The 17988-nt window shown below is 42.7% G+C and overlaps 1 protein-coding gene across 3 annotated transcripts in view; it reads left to right on the top strand.

The window, feature by feature from the left end:
* The window catches only part of OPCML (opioid binding protein/cell adhesion molecule like), a 1351977-nt gene that overhangs the window by 1239410 nt on the left and 94579 nt on the right, over positions 1-17988 (top strand). For all 3 annotated transcript variants that reach the window (XM_070048365.1, XM_070048374.1, XM_051818651.2), the window contains one exon: positions 309-434. In XM_070048365.1, the coding sequence (XP_069904466.1) occupies positions 309-434 (126 nt within the window). The remainder of the gene's footprint in view (positions 1-308; positions 435-17988) is intronic.

Genomic DNA, 17988 nt, shown 5'->3' with positions numbered 1-17988 from the left:
TCCTTTGGTTTCACCTTTCTGTCAACGTGCAGTTAATGCCTCTGTCCTCAGTCCTTTTGCGCTCTGCTCAAATACACACTTGCCTCCTGCTTCCACGGGGTATTAAACAGAGCTCCTACCATCAGGAATTGCACTGTAAATGCTGTCAATTGCCATATCCTTGGCGGATGAAGCAAGGTGAAATTTATTGTTGAGAACAATACTCATCATAAAAACATACTCTCTGCTAGTACTTGTAGACTAGTGAGCTCCTGTTCAATGCTAAAAATAATTCTCAGAGACTTCTTGTCCCCTCTGTTTTCTTACAGTTCCTCCCCAGATCATGAATATCTCCTCAGACATCACCGTGAATGAGGGAAGCAGTGTGACCCTGTTGTGTCTTGCGATTGGCCGACCAGAGCCAACTGTGACATGGAGACATCTATCAGTCAAGGGTAAAGTACTCACTTGTAGCAGGTTGTCAGGGTTACAGTGGTAAAGGTTTGATTCATATGCACAGCAGAACTTCAGCAATCAGAAACCAGTACTGTACTGGCAATACTCACAGACGCCAAGTGTTCCATTCCCAAAGACTGCACTTCTATAGAGGACATTTCAAGAGCTATGTTTTCAATCCTTCATTTGACCTCAGAAAGCTTTTATTGTGCAAAGTATAGACGACAAAAAAGCACAATAATAACTTCCAATAAGGCACTGATTTCTCCAAGTGAAGATGGATGTATCACTTGTTTAATGTCTCTCAAAGTAGAGCACTAGGGGATTGGGTGGCTGTTTTGTGCGACCGTACTTTTAGGAAGGACTGCATGCTGTGTATATGGAGCCACATCTGTTGTACCTATACATACATAGTTCATTCTTAACAGAGGAAGCATGATAGAAATGGCCAAGTGCACTGAGTTATGCTTGTGTTGAGAACTCTGTAATTGACATTAAAATGGTAGGCATGCTTTTTGCCAGCTCAGTGTGAAGGGAGCCAAAAGGACAGTGGACTATATCCCCTTGAAACTAAAATTTGCTCCACAATGAACTTCAAGAGATGTCCACAGAGGCCCCCGTTGTATTTATGCTGTTGCTAGAAAATTATACAAGACGTATGTGCTTCTTTGGGCACTAGAAAATCCAAACATAAAAACCAGTGAATAGGAAAATGTGTAGAGTATGCCTATGTGTGATATAAAAATAATATAGATCTAGGATAAAATGTAGAAATAAATCTTAATAACCTCCAACAAGACAAAGATTTGATAGCACACAGAAAGCCCTAAATATGAATGAAAGAGAAATGATAAGCATATCTTTGACTGAGTTTTCTAGGGCTATCATTTTAAAAAGTACCAAAACTTCATAATTTACATAACAGAGATGCATTTTATCACATTTCTGGATGATCCAAGGCCAAGGCGAAGGTGCTGGTAGAGTTGATTCCTTCTCAGTGCTATGAGGGAAACTCAGTCCACAGTCTTCTTGTGGTTTTCCTGCTATCTTTGACATCTCTTGACTTGCAGGTGCACTACCCTTGCCTGCACCCTCACATTGCACTTTCCCTGAATGTGTCTCTGTCCATAGCTCCCCTTTTCATAAGGACACAAGCCATTTGTACTGGGGCTCATGCTAATCAGAACATTTTCATTTGAATACCTCTTTAAAGACCCGGTTTCCAAATAAGGTCACATTTCAGGGACTAGGGGTTAGAAATTCAAGGTATCATTTATGAAGAGATGCAATTCAACCTCTACCAGCTTTATCTAGATTTAAACCACCATTAACAATAAAGAAAGACAAGCCACAGACTTGGAGAAAACGTTTGTTATGCATATATCTGACACAGACTTTACATTCAGTATACTTGAAGAATTCTCAACACAATTCTAACAATTCACCTGAAAATCGAGAATGTAGATAGACAATTCCAGAAGACACACCAATGGAAGTCAGCATGGGAAGAAATGCCCAGGATCTTTGTCATAGAAACAAAGGGTAAAATCGTAACCAGATGCCAATATACTCTCCATGAAAGGACTAAATGAAAAAATACCGGCAACACCAAGTGTTGGTGTGGGAGTAGAGCAAGGGAAATTCCTATACATCCACTCTGGGAATGTAAAATGCCATAAGCACCATGGAAAACACTGGACATTTTGTTATAAAGTTAAACAGACACTTGACATTAAGACCGGCAAGTCCTTTCCTAGGTGTTCACTCAAGATAGATGGAAGGATATGTCCATAAATGTGCGCTGTACACAAATGTCTGTAGGCAGCTTCCTTCATAATAGCCTCAAACTAGGAAGAACCCAAACTACCACCAACAAGCAAGTGGATACTTTGGGGCACATTGGAACAGCAGAAGGAAATGTAAAGGACCAATAATTGATACACATGATGAAATACATGACTCTCAAGAACAGTACTCCCAGGAAAAATAAGTCAAACATTTCAAAACATGCTTACTGTTTGATTTTCATTTATATGAAATTCTAGAACAGGCAAAACTAATCTCTGGGAACTGGGATTGAGTCAGTGGTTACCTAGGATAGGAATTTAGGGAGAAGTGACTATGAAAGGTATAAGGAGTATTTGGGAATGATTAAAGAGTTCTATATCTTGACTGGTGGTTATAGGGATGTTAAAATCACTAAAATGAGTAAGATCATACACTAAAAATTAGTGGATAGTGCTACATGTAAAGTAAATATCAATACAATTTAAAATGTAAATATAGAAAGATGTAGGTAACAGGTGCCTTCATTTCATTCCCTAATTTGGAACATTAATTACGTCAGTAGCACTTACTAAATAAGAGAGTGGGTTTGTTACCAGGGGCATGATTTAGGCTTTCGCAGTTTATCTCTATAGAAATTGAGAACATTCATTTCAGCCCCTGCCTGGTTATATAAAAGATAGGCTAATAAATGTCCATTCTTTGTGTAGAGACCTTAGATATCGAAACTGAAAACATCAGTATTATAAAGTAATATTAACAAGAATATCAAAATGTAGGGGGTGCCTCACAAAGCTCCCTTTTCATATAAACACAGCAATAGTGTATGTGCCCAAAGACAGGGGCCCATGGGAATTTTGTCCAAAAGTCAGGGAGAATTTTGGACTTATATTATAACACAATTATTTCCATCCATCAAACCAATTTTCTACGTTATTTAGAAAAGTCAGATATATTTATAAATGCTTGAAATCCCAGAATGTACTTACTTGATTCTAAATACACAGTTCTCTAGGTCTGGAAATATTTTAAAAGGCATTTTGGCTTTGTGTAACTGTTTTGAAGAAATTTTCTATAATGTTACACAGGTAACCCTTTTAAAATAGGGAGATTCATTCATATTCTCAAGCTTTTATGTAATGTAATAGTTGCAATTCAGCCTCAATAAAAGCCCAGAAAATTCTAAAACTAGGTGAGCCCTCTCCCCTCCTCTCTCCTCTTAAATCTTACAAGCCTTGTCCCACCTTGAAGTTGCCTTGGTTTTTCTGCTAGCCCTGGACTTCTGGTAGCTTTCTTCTCCGCTATGGCCCTCCCCTCCCTCAATGACATTTAAACATTTAAACTCAAGGCATTGTTTCCCAAATGTGAAAAGCTCTGGAACCTGGAGGGTTTGCAAGTTGAAAATTTGCAACTGCAGGTGGCTAGCAATGTTTATTTTTAGAAGGATCTTCCATCTCACTTGGAGTTAGGGAGTTGTTTTAAAGGCTTAGAGGAGCATTCAATAAAACTTGACATCAAACAGCATTTTTAGAAAAATTTGCTGGTTAGTTCAGCATGGAAGAGTAAGAAATAAAGGTTGCAATGACATTTCCTTTGAAATTCCAATAGGATTACATGGGAGGATTTAGCTCACTGGACAGCTGTGTTTCCGAAATGCTAATATAGTATCTGAAATGTATGGCTTAAATTTAGGCATCTTATATTACAGGAATGAATACATAAGCTTTCATTTCAAAAAGTATCTTTTAATGAGCAGATTAGTAAAGATTAAGGATAGCAATCACACTTATGATTTAAAGTAACAGTCTGAATTTATGCTACCAATCCATAGAAATGATAGATAAGAGGTAAAAATAGATGAACGAATAGATCTATTATCACAGTGGAGAATAGTAATGCTAAACTTTGCTGGATCGGGAACTGTGAAGAATCCCTGAAATATAAAAGGTAGATAGATACAAGGAAGGAAAAATACAGCTTAAAATGCAAGAATGCAATATCTACTTGAAATGGCAGACAATTAAAAATTTTCTCTCCCGGTTTCCCATAAGTGCGTTGGTAACCGTTTAGTGCTGGTGTGCATGCGAGCAGGCAAAGTAGCCTCTACCAATACCTGTGGTGTAAATTACTCCCCTTGTTTCTTTTTTCCTGGGAGCCTCTTTGAAATAGTCTTGCTTTGCATACTCATTTTCTCATTAAAGAAAAAAAAAAGTAAGTCCTTCTTTAAAAAGTAAGGAGAGGGGGCCACAGTGGGTTAAGCCCAGGTGAGTCCCAGCTGCTCCACTTCCAATTCAGCTCCCTGCTGATGTGCCTGGGAAGGCAGTGGAGGATGGCCCTGGTCCTTGCGTGTACCCACATTGGAGACCCAGAAGAGTCTCCTGCTTCCTGGCTTTGGCCTGGCCTAGTCCCAATTGTTGCAGGCTTTTGATGAGTGAACCAGAAGAAAGCAGATCTCTCTTTCTGTCTCTTCCTCTCTCTAATTCTGCCTTTCAAATAAATGAATCTTTAAAAAAAATAGGGAAAAAAGTCTGAAGACTCCCCAGGCTTTTCTCATTTCCAGATTAAGTATGCAACGAGAGATCCCCTGAGCTCCACAATTTCTTTCGCAATATTGAAAGTGTGCAGGATTCCTGGAGGACATCTCCCTCCCTTCAGAGAAAGCTGGGGGTTTTATGGGATCACAATTAAGTGTAGTGAACATCTCCAAGTATTGTTCTAACCACATGTTCATATGGGGTTTTGCGGTTGGCATGCAAACTGCTGAGCATTGGACCATGTATTTCTTCTTATATTTGGATATTAAAAACCATGCCTAATTGTTTTCAATACCAGATAATGGCTCATTAAAAAGCATAATATTCATATGGGCTTGCTAGAGATTATCGCACTTGTTTAGCAGCCTTCACGTACAAAGACGTCTGCACTGAATGACCTGCAGGTCAGGAACCAGGGTAAATGATGGAATCGCAGGCTGCTGCTGCCTCAAGGAATTTTGCACAGGAAAGAGTAAGCAGGTCCCCAATCAGGCAAGCAAAGATGCATCTGTAAATCAACTGGGTATCAACAAGCATTTTCTGTTCCCTCCCTGGAGGACAAGAGAAGGGAATCCCAACAGCACAAACTGGGAGACCCTTCTGGGCATGGGAGTGATGTGAAAATGAAGATGCTGAGATGGCAGAGATGGAGGGGGATTGACCAGCTATTGGTCCAGGGAGGTTGTTGTTCCCTCTCATCGTGCCACAATAATAATCCACTGTAATGCGTTACTCAGCTGGCCTCATTTTCCATGATACGTTTGGAAAGGCCAGATGTTTGGGGAAAATAATAAAGTCTTCTTTTCTGTCTCCTCTCCGTGGAGATTTTGAGATGACAGCCGTTCACCTGTGAGTGAGTTGCTGGTACAATCTCCTCACGCACAGTGATACCTCAGGGAGCAAGCGAATGAGTTATTTCACAGAAGTGAATTTTCCAGCTAACCGAAGCTGACTCCTTTCTGCATTGACTTAAGTCATTTTTAATGGAAGCATTTTAAAAATGTATTATGTTCTTACCTGTCTCCTTGAGTCTAGTGAATACAGTTAGCCTCATCTTCACCATATAACATCAACATTATACATGTCAATTGTTTGCCTCTTGGCCTTTGGGGACCGGGGTAACTAGGAATAGAGCTCTTAAATACTGTTTACATTCTTGGGTCTGTTGTTCATAGTGCCTCTATGTTTCCTTCCTTCCCTCCAATCAGACTAGAAATAATCAATTCTTCCTACAGTTAGTGCACCTGCCTTTTAGCAGACATGCTTCTTCTGATTATCTGCTTATAATTTTTCATGATCAAGAATCCACATAACCACACTGATGAGTCCTAAGGAACAGCTAGTGATAGGAGAGAGAGGACCTTTTCCGAGGAGATGACATCAGCTTTCCTGAATGTGATAAACAACACTGAGAATAGCTGTTTGGGGGGTGGGGGATACGAAGCTGAGTTTTGTTCCGGATGGAAGAGGCAACTAAGGTAGGGATATCCCATGTAAATGAAGAGTTCATACTGCCAGCAAATTCCTCATCCATGGTTCCAACTTGACTGCACAGTTCTTGTCATTGTTTTGAGGCTAAGAAATGTACTGATCTGTGACTCTGCCTACTGCACTTTTATTTTTCACACTAGAAATGCCTGAGAAAAAAGTCTTACAGGAAATCACCACATATTTAACACCCGATATAAAAGAAGCAGTAACGTGCTCCTATGTGCAGGTGTCAGTCCCTTTGGGATAGTCATGTTAGCTCATCACGAGAACATGGACCTCAGCATGGTCTGGACCCAGGCTTGAAACCCGGGCTGAACTCCGAGGCAGCTGACTGGCTTTGGAGATATTTATGACAAATTTCCATTATTTTAAAGATCAAAAAATGAATGGAAAGCATGTAATAGTGCTGAACACTTATTAGATGCTCAATCGTTCTTTCCAAATTATCATTCTGCCAGATTTTCACTCAAATATATTCTCCAAATCCTGGTAGTCCACTGTTAGCCTGGAAACTGGGTGCAATGACATTGAGTGCTACCTGGATGCCATGCCTTGCTGTGTGTGTTTTACGTGTGTTCACTCACTGAATGCCCCAGGACCCCCAAGAGATAAATGTTTCTATGTACTGGTATGCTTCTTCTGTCTCTGAATCTCATCCCTTGACAGTCCTGGTTATTCATTTGGTGATGTAGTGATTTGGTGTTTGGTTTGGTTTGGTTAGCCTAGAAATTAGAGAGCATGGATCAATTTTATTTCTACTAGTCAAACCATCCTATTGTCTTTCATTGTATGAGTGGCTAAACAAACCATGATACAGCCACACCATTGGGTACTACAAAGCAATATGAGGAAAGGAACTATTGGCACACTCCAAAACTCAGAGAGACTCGAGGAGCCTTGTGCTAAATAAAAAGAGCTCACCTTCAAAGGTGCATACTGTGTGATTCCACTTTTATAACGTGGTTCACATGGTAAAATTATAGAGATGTGCAGGGCAGAAGAGGGAGGTCTACAAGAGAAAGCAGGAATCTGTGCACAGGAGTTTGTTGTTTAGTGAAGCAGTTAGAACAGCATCATATCGTGATTGTTGTGGCAGTTCTGTGAATCTACTTGTGTGATTGTCGCTCCCCGTCTTCGTGGAGGAACGACACAGGACCCTGCGTTGTTCTTTCGTCTGCTTGGCCCTCCCCAGGTTTGCTGCTGGTTCTTCCCGGGTTGGCTACCGACCCTTCCACCTCCGTGGAAGGGCGGTTCCCCCTAGCCACTTTCCCCACTTCCGCGGGGCAGCGGCATACCGCCGGCTGGCTCTCTCGGGGGCTGCACAGGTGTTCCTTCAAATAGATGTTCCCCTTAGATGTTCCTCGTGCATGTTGTCTCTCTCCTCCTTTATAGTCCTCTTCCGCCAATCCCAACTCGGCTGCCCACACGCCGAGTACGCTGCTCTCCTCCAATCAGGAGCAAGTCCTACAGTTTATTGGTCGAACTGGAGGCAGCTGTGTAGAAGCTGTTTTTCTCCTCTCCCAGCGCCATATTGTGGGGGAGCAGATGCATAGAATAAGTCTTAATTCCAGTAACTTAGTCTAGTCCGAGTTGCTCCCAGTTGCTCCCCACATGTGATGAAATGTTATAAAACTCTACAGAAAACATAAAAAATAAGGACATTCGAACATGGGTGAAATTCATGTACGCTCCTTAGCATAGCCATGTAGGACACATATCCAAGATGCCACTGCTGGGAGAGTTAAGTGATGAGTGGATGGTACCTGTCTGCTGTTTTTGCAGCTCCTTGTGAATCAATAACTCTTCCAAAATAAGACAGTTTCAAAATAGGGATGGTTAGTCAAATGGATCTTTAGTGTTCCGCTGGTTGTCTATTCCTATATGTGCTTATACCGGAATTTGTGTATTAAATATTTTCACATGAATCATCTTAAGTGAGCCAGCAGCTCTCTAAAATAGGTCAGAGAAGGAATATTCTGCCTGTTTCACAGATAAGGAAACAGATGGCAAGGTTAAATAAGGATGAATGATTCACAGCTAACTAAAGTGGCAGATCTATGAAAGGAACCCAGTTCCTGATTTTTAAAGTCAGGAGCTCTTTGTGCTGTACAAAGATGGCTCCCATGGCTTGAGCTGGAACAGGTACAATGGGACATGATATATATAAATATATATTCTCAAATTCTGCTTGTTATCTGGGGCACCCAAGGGTGCTCTTAGCTCTCAGCACCACCAGTACTCGCTTACGTTTCCCTTCCTGACTCCACAAATACCATCCTGTGTCTAGGCACTTACTTGCCTCCACTCTGTCATTCAAATGAAAGCAGAACCTCCAAATCAAAACCACATTCATGCCATTGTCTGGTGTGTGTCCCTGTTGTTCCTCTGCTTCAATTAAAATAAACCTGCTGAGATCTTCCAGCCTCATTTCTCTGCCAAGCCATCCCAGGTACAAGTTCCAGCCAATAATAGGAATTACCTATTAGTTGACCTGCTGTACCATTCAGTCTTGCGACGACTTCTTTGTCTCTCTCTCCAAGGCAGCCCGGATTCTTATTTCTAATCTGAAGTCATGTTTGGAGCCTAATTAATCCCTGGAGTGTGAGAAAGAGGTGTCTGAGATGAGAAATCAAGGTTATACATATCTTGCTCAGTGGAACAGTTATGGGCAAACAAGCTGTTCCTCTCACATTTTTGCAAAGCAAATTTATGTTCACTAACTTTGGTTCTCGTTGCAAATGAGAAGTGTGTGAAGGTCTAGCAATGCGCTTTTCACCATATGGGTACCCATATGTTTTCCCCCTTTGCTTGCGTACATTTCGCTTTGGCATGCACATATGCCTGTATTTTTGCAACTTAACAATATTAAAACTAATCCCATTTATGCTCCTTTTGGGCGAGTTGATTGAGTCATAAATTCCTGAGAATCTCTTCCTTGGGAGGCCGAAGTTCTTTTGTGTGTATTGCGGGAGGACAGAGCTAGCCATCCTGGCAGGCGGGTGTAGTCAGACAGTATCACTGTGCAACTGATGGCCCTGACCCAGGCTGCAGAGAGGGAACTTAACCTTGGAAGATAAAGGGAAAGCTGGGGTTGACACTGCATAGATAATGACCCTCTCTCTACCCTGTCTCAGAGCCAAAGCCCTCACTAGGTATTAGATAGCAACTAGGATACCTGTCTAAGGCTCCAGGTGATAAAGCTTATTTTACAACCATCATGAGTCTTGAGGTGTGTGGTTCTTGTTGTACAACCACACTTCACATCCCCCACACTGAGTTGGAAAGCTATGCATGTCAGAAATAGGGTGGCTAGAAATCAGCTTCATTTTGAAGTAATGCTTTATTTCTACGCTGGGCATTTTAGAAAATAAGTGTAAGAATGGATATCAACACGTATCATACTGAGTGAAAAGTCCAACTAACTCAAATGTGAAATTGGAACTGGAAATGTTGCCCACTATTCTCTAGCTTTATCTCTTATGCATTAATTCATCCATCCATTTGAGGCATTACTGCATAGTTGATTTCCCTACTACAATGAAGGTATGTGAGTTAGACACGATTCCTGCCCTCAAGGAGTTTATGGTCTAAAGAATGAGCGAATCCACAGCATATAATCTCCAAACCCAGTGACTGCTGTGAGGATGAACAACAGGGCAGTGTGATCCAGTCTAGGCTGAGTTTTCCCTGAGACAGTGACATTTGGGATGGTGTCTGAAGATGCATAGAAGCCAAGCTCTAGGGAGTCTTGGGTATGCACATGTGCTGGGACTGGGCTGGCTAGAAACCTTTCAATGTCGAATGTCCTGGGGTGAGAGAGAGCTGGCTCTCCATTAAAGAAGAAAACTATGTATGAATGATGCATGCACAGCAAGAGACAATGGCCTGAGAAGAGATTGTCAGAGAGGAGACCCGACCCTACAGACCACTCATGGGCTGGTCTTTGTTCTGGGAGCGCTGGAAAATACAAAGATTCAATAGGAGAGCTTGGAAAGAGGATTGTCACGGGGCTGGGTTTTACTAGGAACATATCATTTCTGATCATTCTGTATGCAAATCTGGCAATTGGCTAAACCTCTGTCTCCATTTCCTTACCTACAAACCAGAAAAGAATTAGTAACAATACACTTCTTTTATGGAGACAAGGTGATTGGAATTTGATGCTTTTCAGATTACAAGGTAAGAATGGATATTAACATGTATCATAGCACGTGAAAAGCCTGACTAACTCAAAAGTAAAGCTGGAATTGGAAAGGCATCCAATGCTGCCTGCCGTCTGTTATAAAGCCTTCTCTATGCAATTGCTATATCAAATTATGCTATTGAAATCAGTCGGACACTGATAAAATTGAGACCAGCTTTACAAGTACTGTAGATCTAATTGGCCTCAGCAGTGGGTCCACAGTGACTCTTGCTGCTGAACAAAAATTGTGGGCTTCAATAGAAAATAATAAGCAGCCTGGCTCCACACTCACGTATTGCAGCCACCTCTGGAGATAATGCACTTTAATGTAGACACTGAGCTCCTTCATCTGGCCAGATGTTGAAGGAAGCTCACGAAGGTTTGCTTCCTCCTTTGCTCCTGGAAATGCACCCTTGACAGTAGATTTAAAGACCTTTGTGGCCAGTTCTGTGTACCTGCCATCTTAGATGTTCCTTTTTCACAGCAACTTTTTTTTTTCTAAAAACCTTTCCATCCCTAGGGTAAAATTTCTATAAATCACTTTTTCTTACTTAAGTGATTTTAAATTGAGTTTCTATCACTTACAGCCAGAGTAGCTCTGATTAAATCCACCATACAATCTAGAGGGCAGCACGTAATGGAGACGAGTAGAACACAGCCCTGCCTTAAACTTAGAGTAGGGTAGGACAGTGAGACATCTGTGAGCATAATATCACAAGATAGGGTGCCTGGGGCTGAGCTAGCTCAATTAGGGCTTCTTTCATACATGCAATAGTCTAGGAGGCTGCTGTCTGGGTTGTTGATTACTTTTCCAGATGGCTATCTCCATCCTGGGTTGCAAAAGAACTTGTGACTTGATTTGGGAGCTCTCAGCAGGTTGCCAGGGGGATCTCACATGTAAATTAGCTGGAATCAGGCTGAGATGGACATAGAGACGCCGACTCTGAGTTATGGAGCAATCAACACCAAGCATCATCACCGTCTCAGGGCACTCAGATGTGCAATGTCCATTTCTTCATTAACAGTGCCGGCCACGTGCTTGCTGCACACAGCAAACCTACAGTGAGCAAGGCAGTGAGGAGACAACTTGGAGAGATTTTAACCAAGCCTCTGCTCTCATGGACCTCATACTACTCCAGGCAACTCACGACAACCAACTAGTTTGTCTTAATTGGTTCACTGATCTACTAACATCTTGAAATGGGGTGCTCTACTCTGGTGGGAAGTGGTCTCTCCCCTACCCCTATTGTTAGGTCATTGGAGAACAGATGAGGTACATGGGGTGCACATGTGTGTGATGTTCTAACACTGAGCACAATGACTTACATTTCATAGGTGAACAGAGAATAGCTGTTGAATGAATGGACTCACAGGTATCCATCACATATCAGTCTTATCACGTGTCAGAGGAAAAGGATGGGGAACACAGTTTGGATATGCCTGGAGCAGGTCTCATCTCTGAATGGTAAAGAGAAATGCTGATGTATAGGGTGAAGGTGCTTGGGCAAAGTAGTTCAGTGGTGTCTGTATTCAGAGGCTGCGGGAACATGTGGTCTTCTATCTAAAGTGATCTTCCATTTTCCCAGCACCCCTCTTAATGCCTCCTTTCCTATAAATTATAAGCTGGATGCCAGGTTTTATTTATATCGTATTTTAACCCAATGCAGGGGGTCTTCAAAAGGTTCATGGAGAATGCGTATTATGAAAATAACTGCTCATGGATCTCAAAAATGTTTGCACCCAAATATACTTCCTTTTATTTCTTCACAAAATTTGTGACGTCTCCATAGGGATCTGTGATGTAGAAGGTGTTCTTTATTCCTAACCAGTCGAGTCCTTGTGGGAAAATTATGGCTTGGCTGGAAAGCTCATTAACCTTACATAGGGATGCATAGCGAAGCTGGGATGATGGCTTCCACACATGCACTTTATTTTGACAAGTTGAGCAGGTCACATGAGCTTCTTACATCATGCGTCTTTCAGTACAACGCCAAAATTGTGAGTTTCCCTGGCCTTGCAGCCTCTTTGTTTCTGTCTTCTTCCTAAGTGTACCTGCTTTCTCACCTTCCTATTGCGCTGAACTCCACATGCCTGAGGCCCAGGGAAGGCACTAGCAATGATGGGAGTGGGGGAAATCTCTTTCCGTCTCCAGTTTCAAGGTAGTGGCCACGCTTAATTAGATGCCTCTCTTTACATCTGAGTCCGAGGAGGGGAGGGAAGAAGAAGGAAACAGGAGCATTTTAATTGGAGTGGACTCTCCAGTCTTACAAATGCTCCAGATTCCAAGAGTGAACCTGCGCTGGAGGTAAGTAGGATCAAGGGGAACTGATCTCATTAAGCAAAAATACTTGATTGTCACTTTGAAGCTGGGCTTCACAGTTGGAAGCCGAGACTGGCTCACACACTAACAAGAACTGGAGTTGGGTGAGGAGGTGAAGGAAGTGGATCGCCCAGCCCAGCTGCCCCCGCCGTTCCATTTCCCTCCCGGTAACTGAGAAGTGTGAGCCTCATTAATTAAAGAAGGCAATCAGTGGAGTCCGTCCTGCCTGCCTTTTGTGTTCCTCCCCCCACCTGCCCTTTTTTTTAATTATTATTATTTTCTTACAGTATCAACACTCTCCCCACTCCAGAAGCTCTCATTGGGGAGAGTAGCCCCTAGGGGTGCTGGAAATAGTTTGGTTTTAATGATACCCTGGATGGTTCTGCTCCTTGGAGAAAAGCTTAATAAAGTAACTGATATCACCAGACTCACCCAGCCTCCGCGTCCCCAGTTCTTTCTTCTCCCCACAAGTGCTGCTCCTCTCACCTTAGCACTTCACACCATTGTGGTTCATAAATACTTTCATCTCCGGCCTCTCCAGGGCCTCCTCCTGTGCCACTGAGCCTGTGTTATTTGTCCCGGATGCAGTAATTACGTCTGCAGCAAAAAGGCTGGTCTCCCTAATGGGCAGTAAGGATGTTGCCGGCACTCTAATAAAGAAATGCGCTTTCCTCAAGGCCCCCAGGGGCTGAGGGAGGGGTCTGGGACCTCAGATAGCTACATGTACCCCAACCCACTTCTCACTCTCCCCTGCACATGACCTTTCTCCGGCCCTTTTGACCCCTGACCTAAGCGTGAACTTCCTATGTTACTTAGCTTTCTTTCCAATAGGATTTCCTACCCCCAGAGGACAGGAAAGCAGTTGCAGCAGAGGCTGTTTGGCCGTAACACATCGACTCATGGTTTAAGAATCTCCTGCTACCCCTGCACACCTCTGGCTCTGCCTACGGATGAGGTAGCAAGAAAGCTCAGATGCGGCTTCTCAGTAGAATTATACTAGTGAGAAGCCAGGCTGTCCAGGACCCAGCAGGGACCCACAGAAAGGACAGGGGGCAGCGACGTATGCTGAAGCATGCCGTTTACCTGTCTCCCCAGTGGCCCCTCTCTCTACTCCCTCCACACCTGCCTTCATACGCCTGTGCATCCTCTAAGCTCTGTCTCTGGATTTGCCCATGCTGGTTGGGACCATAGCTCCTTGTAAGTCTTGCATCCCTGCTGGACTCTCTGGTCTTCCGATGTTTTGCATGCTGTGACAGTGAGCATCAATCTAATAAAGCAATGCCATGGCTACCGTCACTGTCATCGTTAGCACCAAAATCACCCTTTACATTCATTCACCTGCCACCTTCACTTAATCTCATTTGGTCTTCACAAGGGTCTTCTGTCAAAAGGGAGACAAGGAAATAAAGTGAAATGAAACAAATAAAATATAGACAGAGATTATCACATACACCTTACAGAGGATGGAATGGAGGCCTGGACTGGTTTAATTGATGGCAGTTGGAAACAGCATTCTTTCAATTATTCATTGATTCTTGCACGCATTCAATCATTCAAGAAAGAATTAGTGAGCGCCTATTACATGTCAGGTCCTGTGCTTGACATTGGAGTAAGAGAGATAAATGGCATTATAGTTTTCCTCAGGGAGCTCACGGTTTACTGAGAGACACCAACACAGTTACATATAATTACAGCACAGTGAAGGTAAGTGGAATATAGTAATACTGTATAGCACACTATATATAAGTGCTATATGATAATACTATATACTATACTCTAAATAGCAATACTATATTCAGAATGTTTGGATACTAAAGATGATTTAATTTCAACTGTGAAATATGGGAGAATCAGGGTGGCTTCTTGGAAGAGGTAACTACTAACATAATTCTTACGAATGGATTGTTGGTCGAAACACAGGAGGGGCTGGTATTATGGCACAGCAGGTTGGGATGCTGCCTGCAGCACTGGCATCCTGTATGGGTACTGATTCAACTCCCGGCTACTCCACCTCTGATCCAGCTCCTGCTAAGTGCTTGGGCCCTTGTAACCCACAAGGGTGACCTGGAAGATGGAGTTCAAGTCATTCCCACCCCTGATTTGAGGAATGAACTAATAGATATAGGCTCTCCCTCTTTCTCTCTCTCTCTCTCACCCTCTCTCTCTCCTCATTGTCTCTGTAACTCTACAAGTAAATAAATACATCTGTAAAATATAAAATAAAATAAAAAGGAAATGCATAGGATAGAGAAGAGAAATATTCCAGGCAGTGGAGATAGCAAGAGGAAAGAAACAGAAGGTGAGATAGCATGGTGTTGGAGATATGTAAGTGAGTTAGTGTTTACCAAAGCATGAAATAAGTTACTGTGAATCTAATGAAATTGAGTCTAGTTGCGGCTGATCCAAGAACAAGTGTGATACTGCATTACAAGGAAGCTGTTTTGATCATATCCATGGAGAAAACAAGAATATTCTCCTGTAAGCTCAATCTTTTCCTACATCTTCAAAGTGGTCTCAACAGGATATCTATACACTACTTCTCACCTTGTCCTGGGGGATGACCCCAAGACACTCAGTGGACACCTGAAACTACAGGACATACTCAATCCTTTCTATACTATACTTTTTGCTATGATCATTTATTTAATTAGTAACTCAGACATAGTAAGAGATGAAAATAATTAATAACAGAATAATTATGACAATATAAAATAATAAAGCATGGTATATGAATATGGCATTTGTCTCTCTCAAAATATCTCACTGCGCTGGACACCGGACCAAGGGATGATGGGCATCTCCCCAGGACTGAGCAACATGGCATGAGCGTCATCTCTCCACTCAGGATGGTGCACAACTGGCAACTTATCAAGTGTTTCTTGCTGGAACTCTCCATTTAATGTTTTTGCACCTCAGTTGACTGTCAATAACTTTAACTGCGGAAAGTGAGGCCTTGGATGTGATGGAGGAGCTCTGTATCATGAAACAGAGCGTAGAGTTGTTGAAGGATACTTTCTGCTAGTCTTTCCCTATTTCACTCAGACTACTGAACTACAGAACTCTTCTGTCTTTGCCTTAACATTCCATGAGGGAGCCGGCGCTGTGGCGTAGCAGGTGAAGCTGCTGCCTGCAGTGCCAGCACCCCAGATGGTTGCTGGTTCGAGTCCCGGCTGCTCTACTTCTGATCCAGCTCTCTGCTGTGGCCTGGGAAAGCAGTGGAAGATGGCCCAAGTCCTTGGATCCCTGCACCCACGTGGGAGACCTGGAAGAAGAAGCTCCTGGCTCCTGGCTTCAGATCAGCCACAGCTCTGGCAGTTGTGGCCAATTGGGGAGTGAAGCAGTGGATAGAAGTCACCTCTCTCTCTCTCTCTCTCCCTCTCTCTCTCACTGCCTCTCTCTATCTCTCTGTGTAACTCTGACTTTCAAATAAATAAATCTTTAAAAAAAAAATTCCTTGGGAACTCTAAGCCATCTAGATCTCACTTTCTCACTTTATCTGCTCTTTCAGCGGTCACTTTCTCAGATTTCTAAAGCAGTTTTATTTCTCTTCTTCATTCTGTAGCTCTACCCATTATTATGATTAACATTAAGCCTGGGCCGGCGCCGCGGCTCACTAGGCTAATCCTCCGCCTTGCGGCACCGGCACACCAGGTTCTAGTCCCGGTCGGGGCGCCGGATTCTGTCCCGGTTGCCCCTCTTCCAGGCCAGCTCTCTGCTGTGGCCAGGGAGTGCAGTGGAGGATGGCCCAAGTACTTGGGCCCTGCACCCCATGGGAGACCAGGAGATGTACCTGGCTCCTGCCATCAGATTAGCGCGGTACACCGGCTGCAGCGCGCCGGCCGCGGCGGCCATTGGAGGGTGAACCAACGGCAAAGGAAGACCTTTCTCTCTGTCTCTCTCTCTCACTGTCCACTCTGCCTGTCAAAAAAAAAAAAAAAAAAATTAAGCCGAAGATCCAAGAAAACAGCTGTACCTTGTTACATATTAATTTTTTGTCTTCATGGCATTCATATGAAATGAGATTTAAGAATTACATGGGGTGCACCAGTATTGTGGCACAGAGGGGTAAGCCGCTGCTCCTGGTGTCAATATTCCATATCAGAGCACCAGTGCGAGTCTTGCCTGCTCCAGTCCAAGCCAGTTCCTTGCTAATGTGCCAGGGAAAGCATCAGAAGATGGTACTTGGTTTCCTGCCACCCACATGGGAGGCCTGAATGCAGTTCCTGGCTCCTAGCTCTTGCCAGTCCCAGTCCTGGCTGTTGGAGCCATTTGGGGAGTGGACCAGTAGACTGAAGATCTGTCTCTTCTACTTTATCACTCTGCCTTTCAAATAGTCAAAGAAATCTTTTTAAAAATGATATACATGAGAAGCAAATCATAAATTGCTAAGCACTGAATATAAGGTAGACTTATATTGTACTTTTTATTTAAAAATATGGTCATAATTCATATCAGTAGTCATAATTACCATCAACTTAATCTTGCCATCATAATTCATATAATCTACAAACGTGACTGTGGGTAGTGCTTGACAAGTTTATACTGTTACACAACCACTGCCCCAACGCAGAACACCCTTCTTCTTCATTAGAGTTATCTCCATCCTCAACCTGACCCAAACACTCGTATGGTCTGCTGCTATGTATTAGACTTTTGTTGTGGAGTTTTGCATTTCTTCTAGAATATATATTGTTCAAAAAATATATACATATAGATTCTCCGTATCTCTCTTAAGAGATGGAGAGAGAGAGAGAGAGAGATCCAGAAAATATAAGGGAGCTTCAAAAGTTATATGGGAAGATGGAATTAAAGAGTTTGTTTTGGTGGATGGTGCTGTGGCCCAGCAGGTTAAGTCACCACCTGTGAAGTCAGCATCCCTTATAAGCACTGGTTCAAGTCCCAGCTGTACCACTTCCAATCCAGCTCCTGCCAATGTGACTGGGAAGACGGCGGAAGGCTCATGTGCTTGGGCTCCTGCCCCCTGTGTCTCTACACTTAGGGAGTACACCTATCTCAGATCAAAATATTTTAATTATTTCTTTTCTAAACACAGATAGCTTTCTTTTTATTATTTAAATAGTACAACTACTTTTTATGTAGCATTTACATTACATTAGGTATCATGGGCACCCTAGAGATGAGTTATAGTATATGAGAGAATTTGTATAGGTTATATGCAAATATTACACCAATTTCATTTTTTGCTTATTTTATAGATTTGTTATTTATTCATTTAACAG

The sequence above is a fragment of the Oryctolagus cuniculus genome, chromosome 1 (genome assembly GCF_964237555.1).
Source record: "Oryctolagus cuniculus chromosome 1, mOryCun1.1, whole genome shotgun sequence".
NCBI classification, from domain to species: Eukaryota; Metazoa; Chordata; class Mammalia; order Lagomorpha; family Leporidae; genus Oryctolagus; species Oryctolagus cuniculus.
The sequence above is the reverse complement of the archived record's forward strand: the minus strand, read 5'-3'. Positions and strand labels throughout refer to the sequence as shown.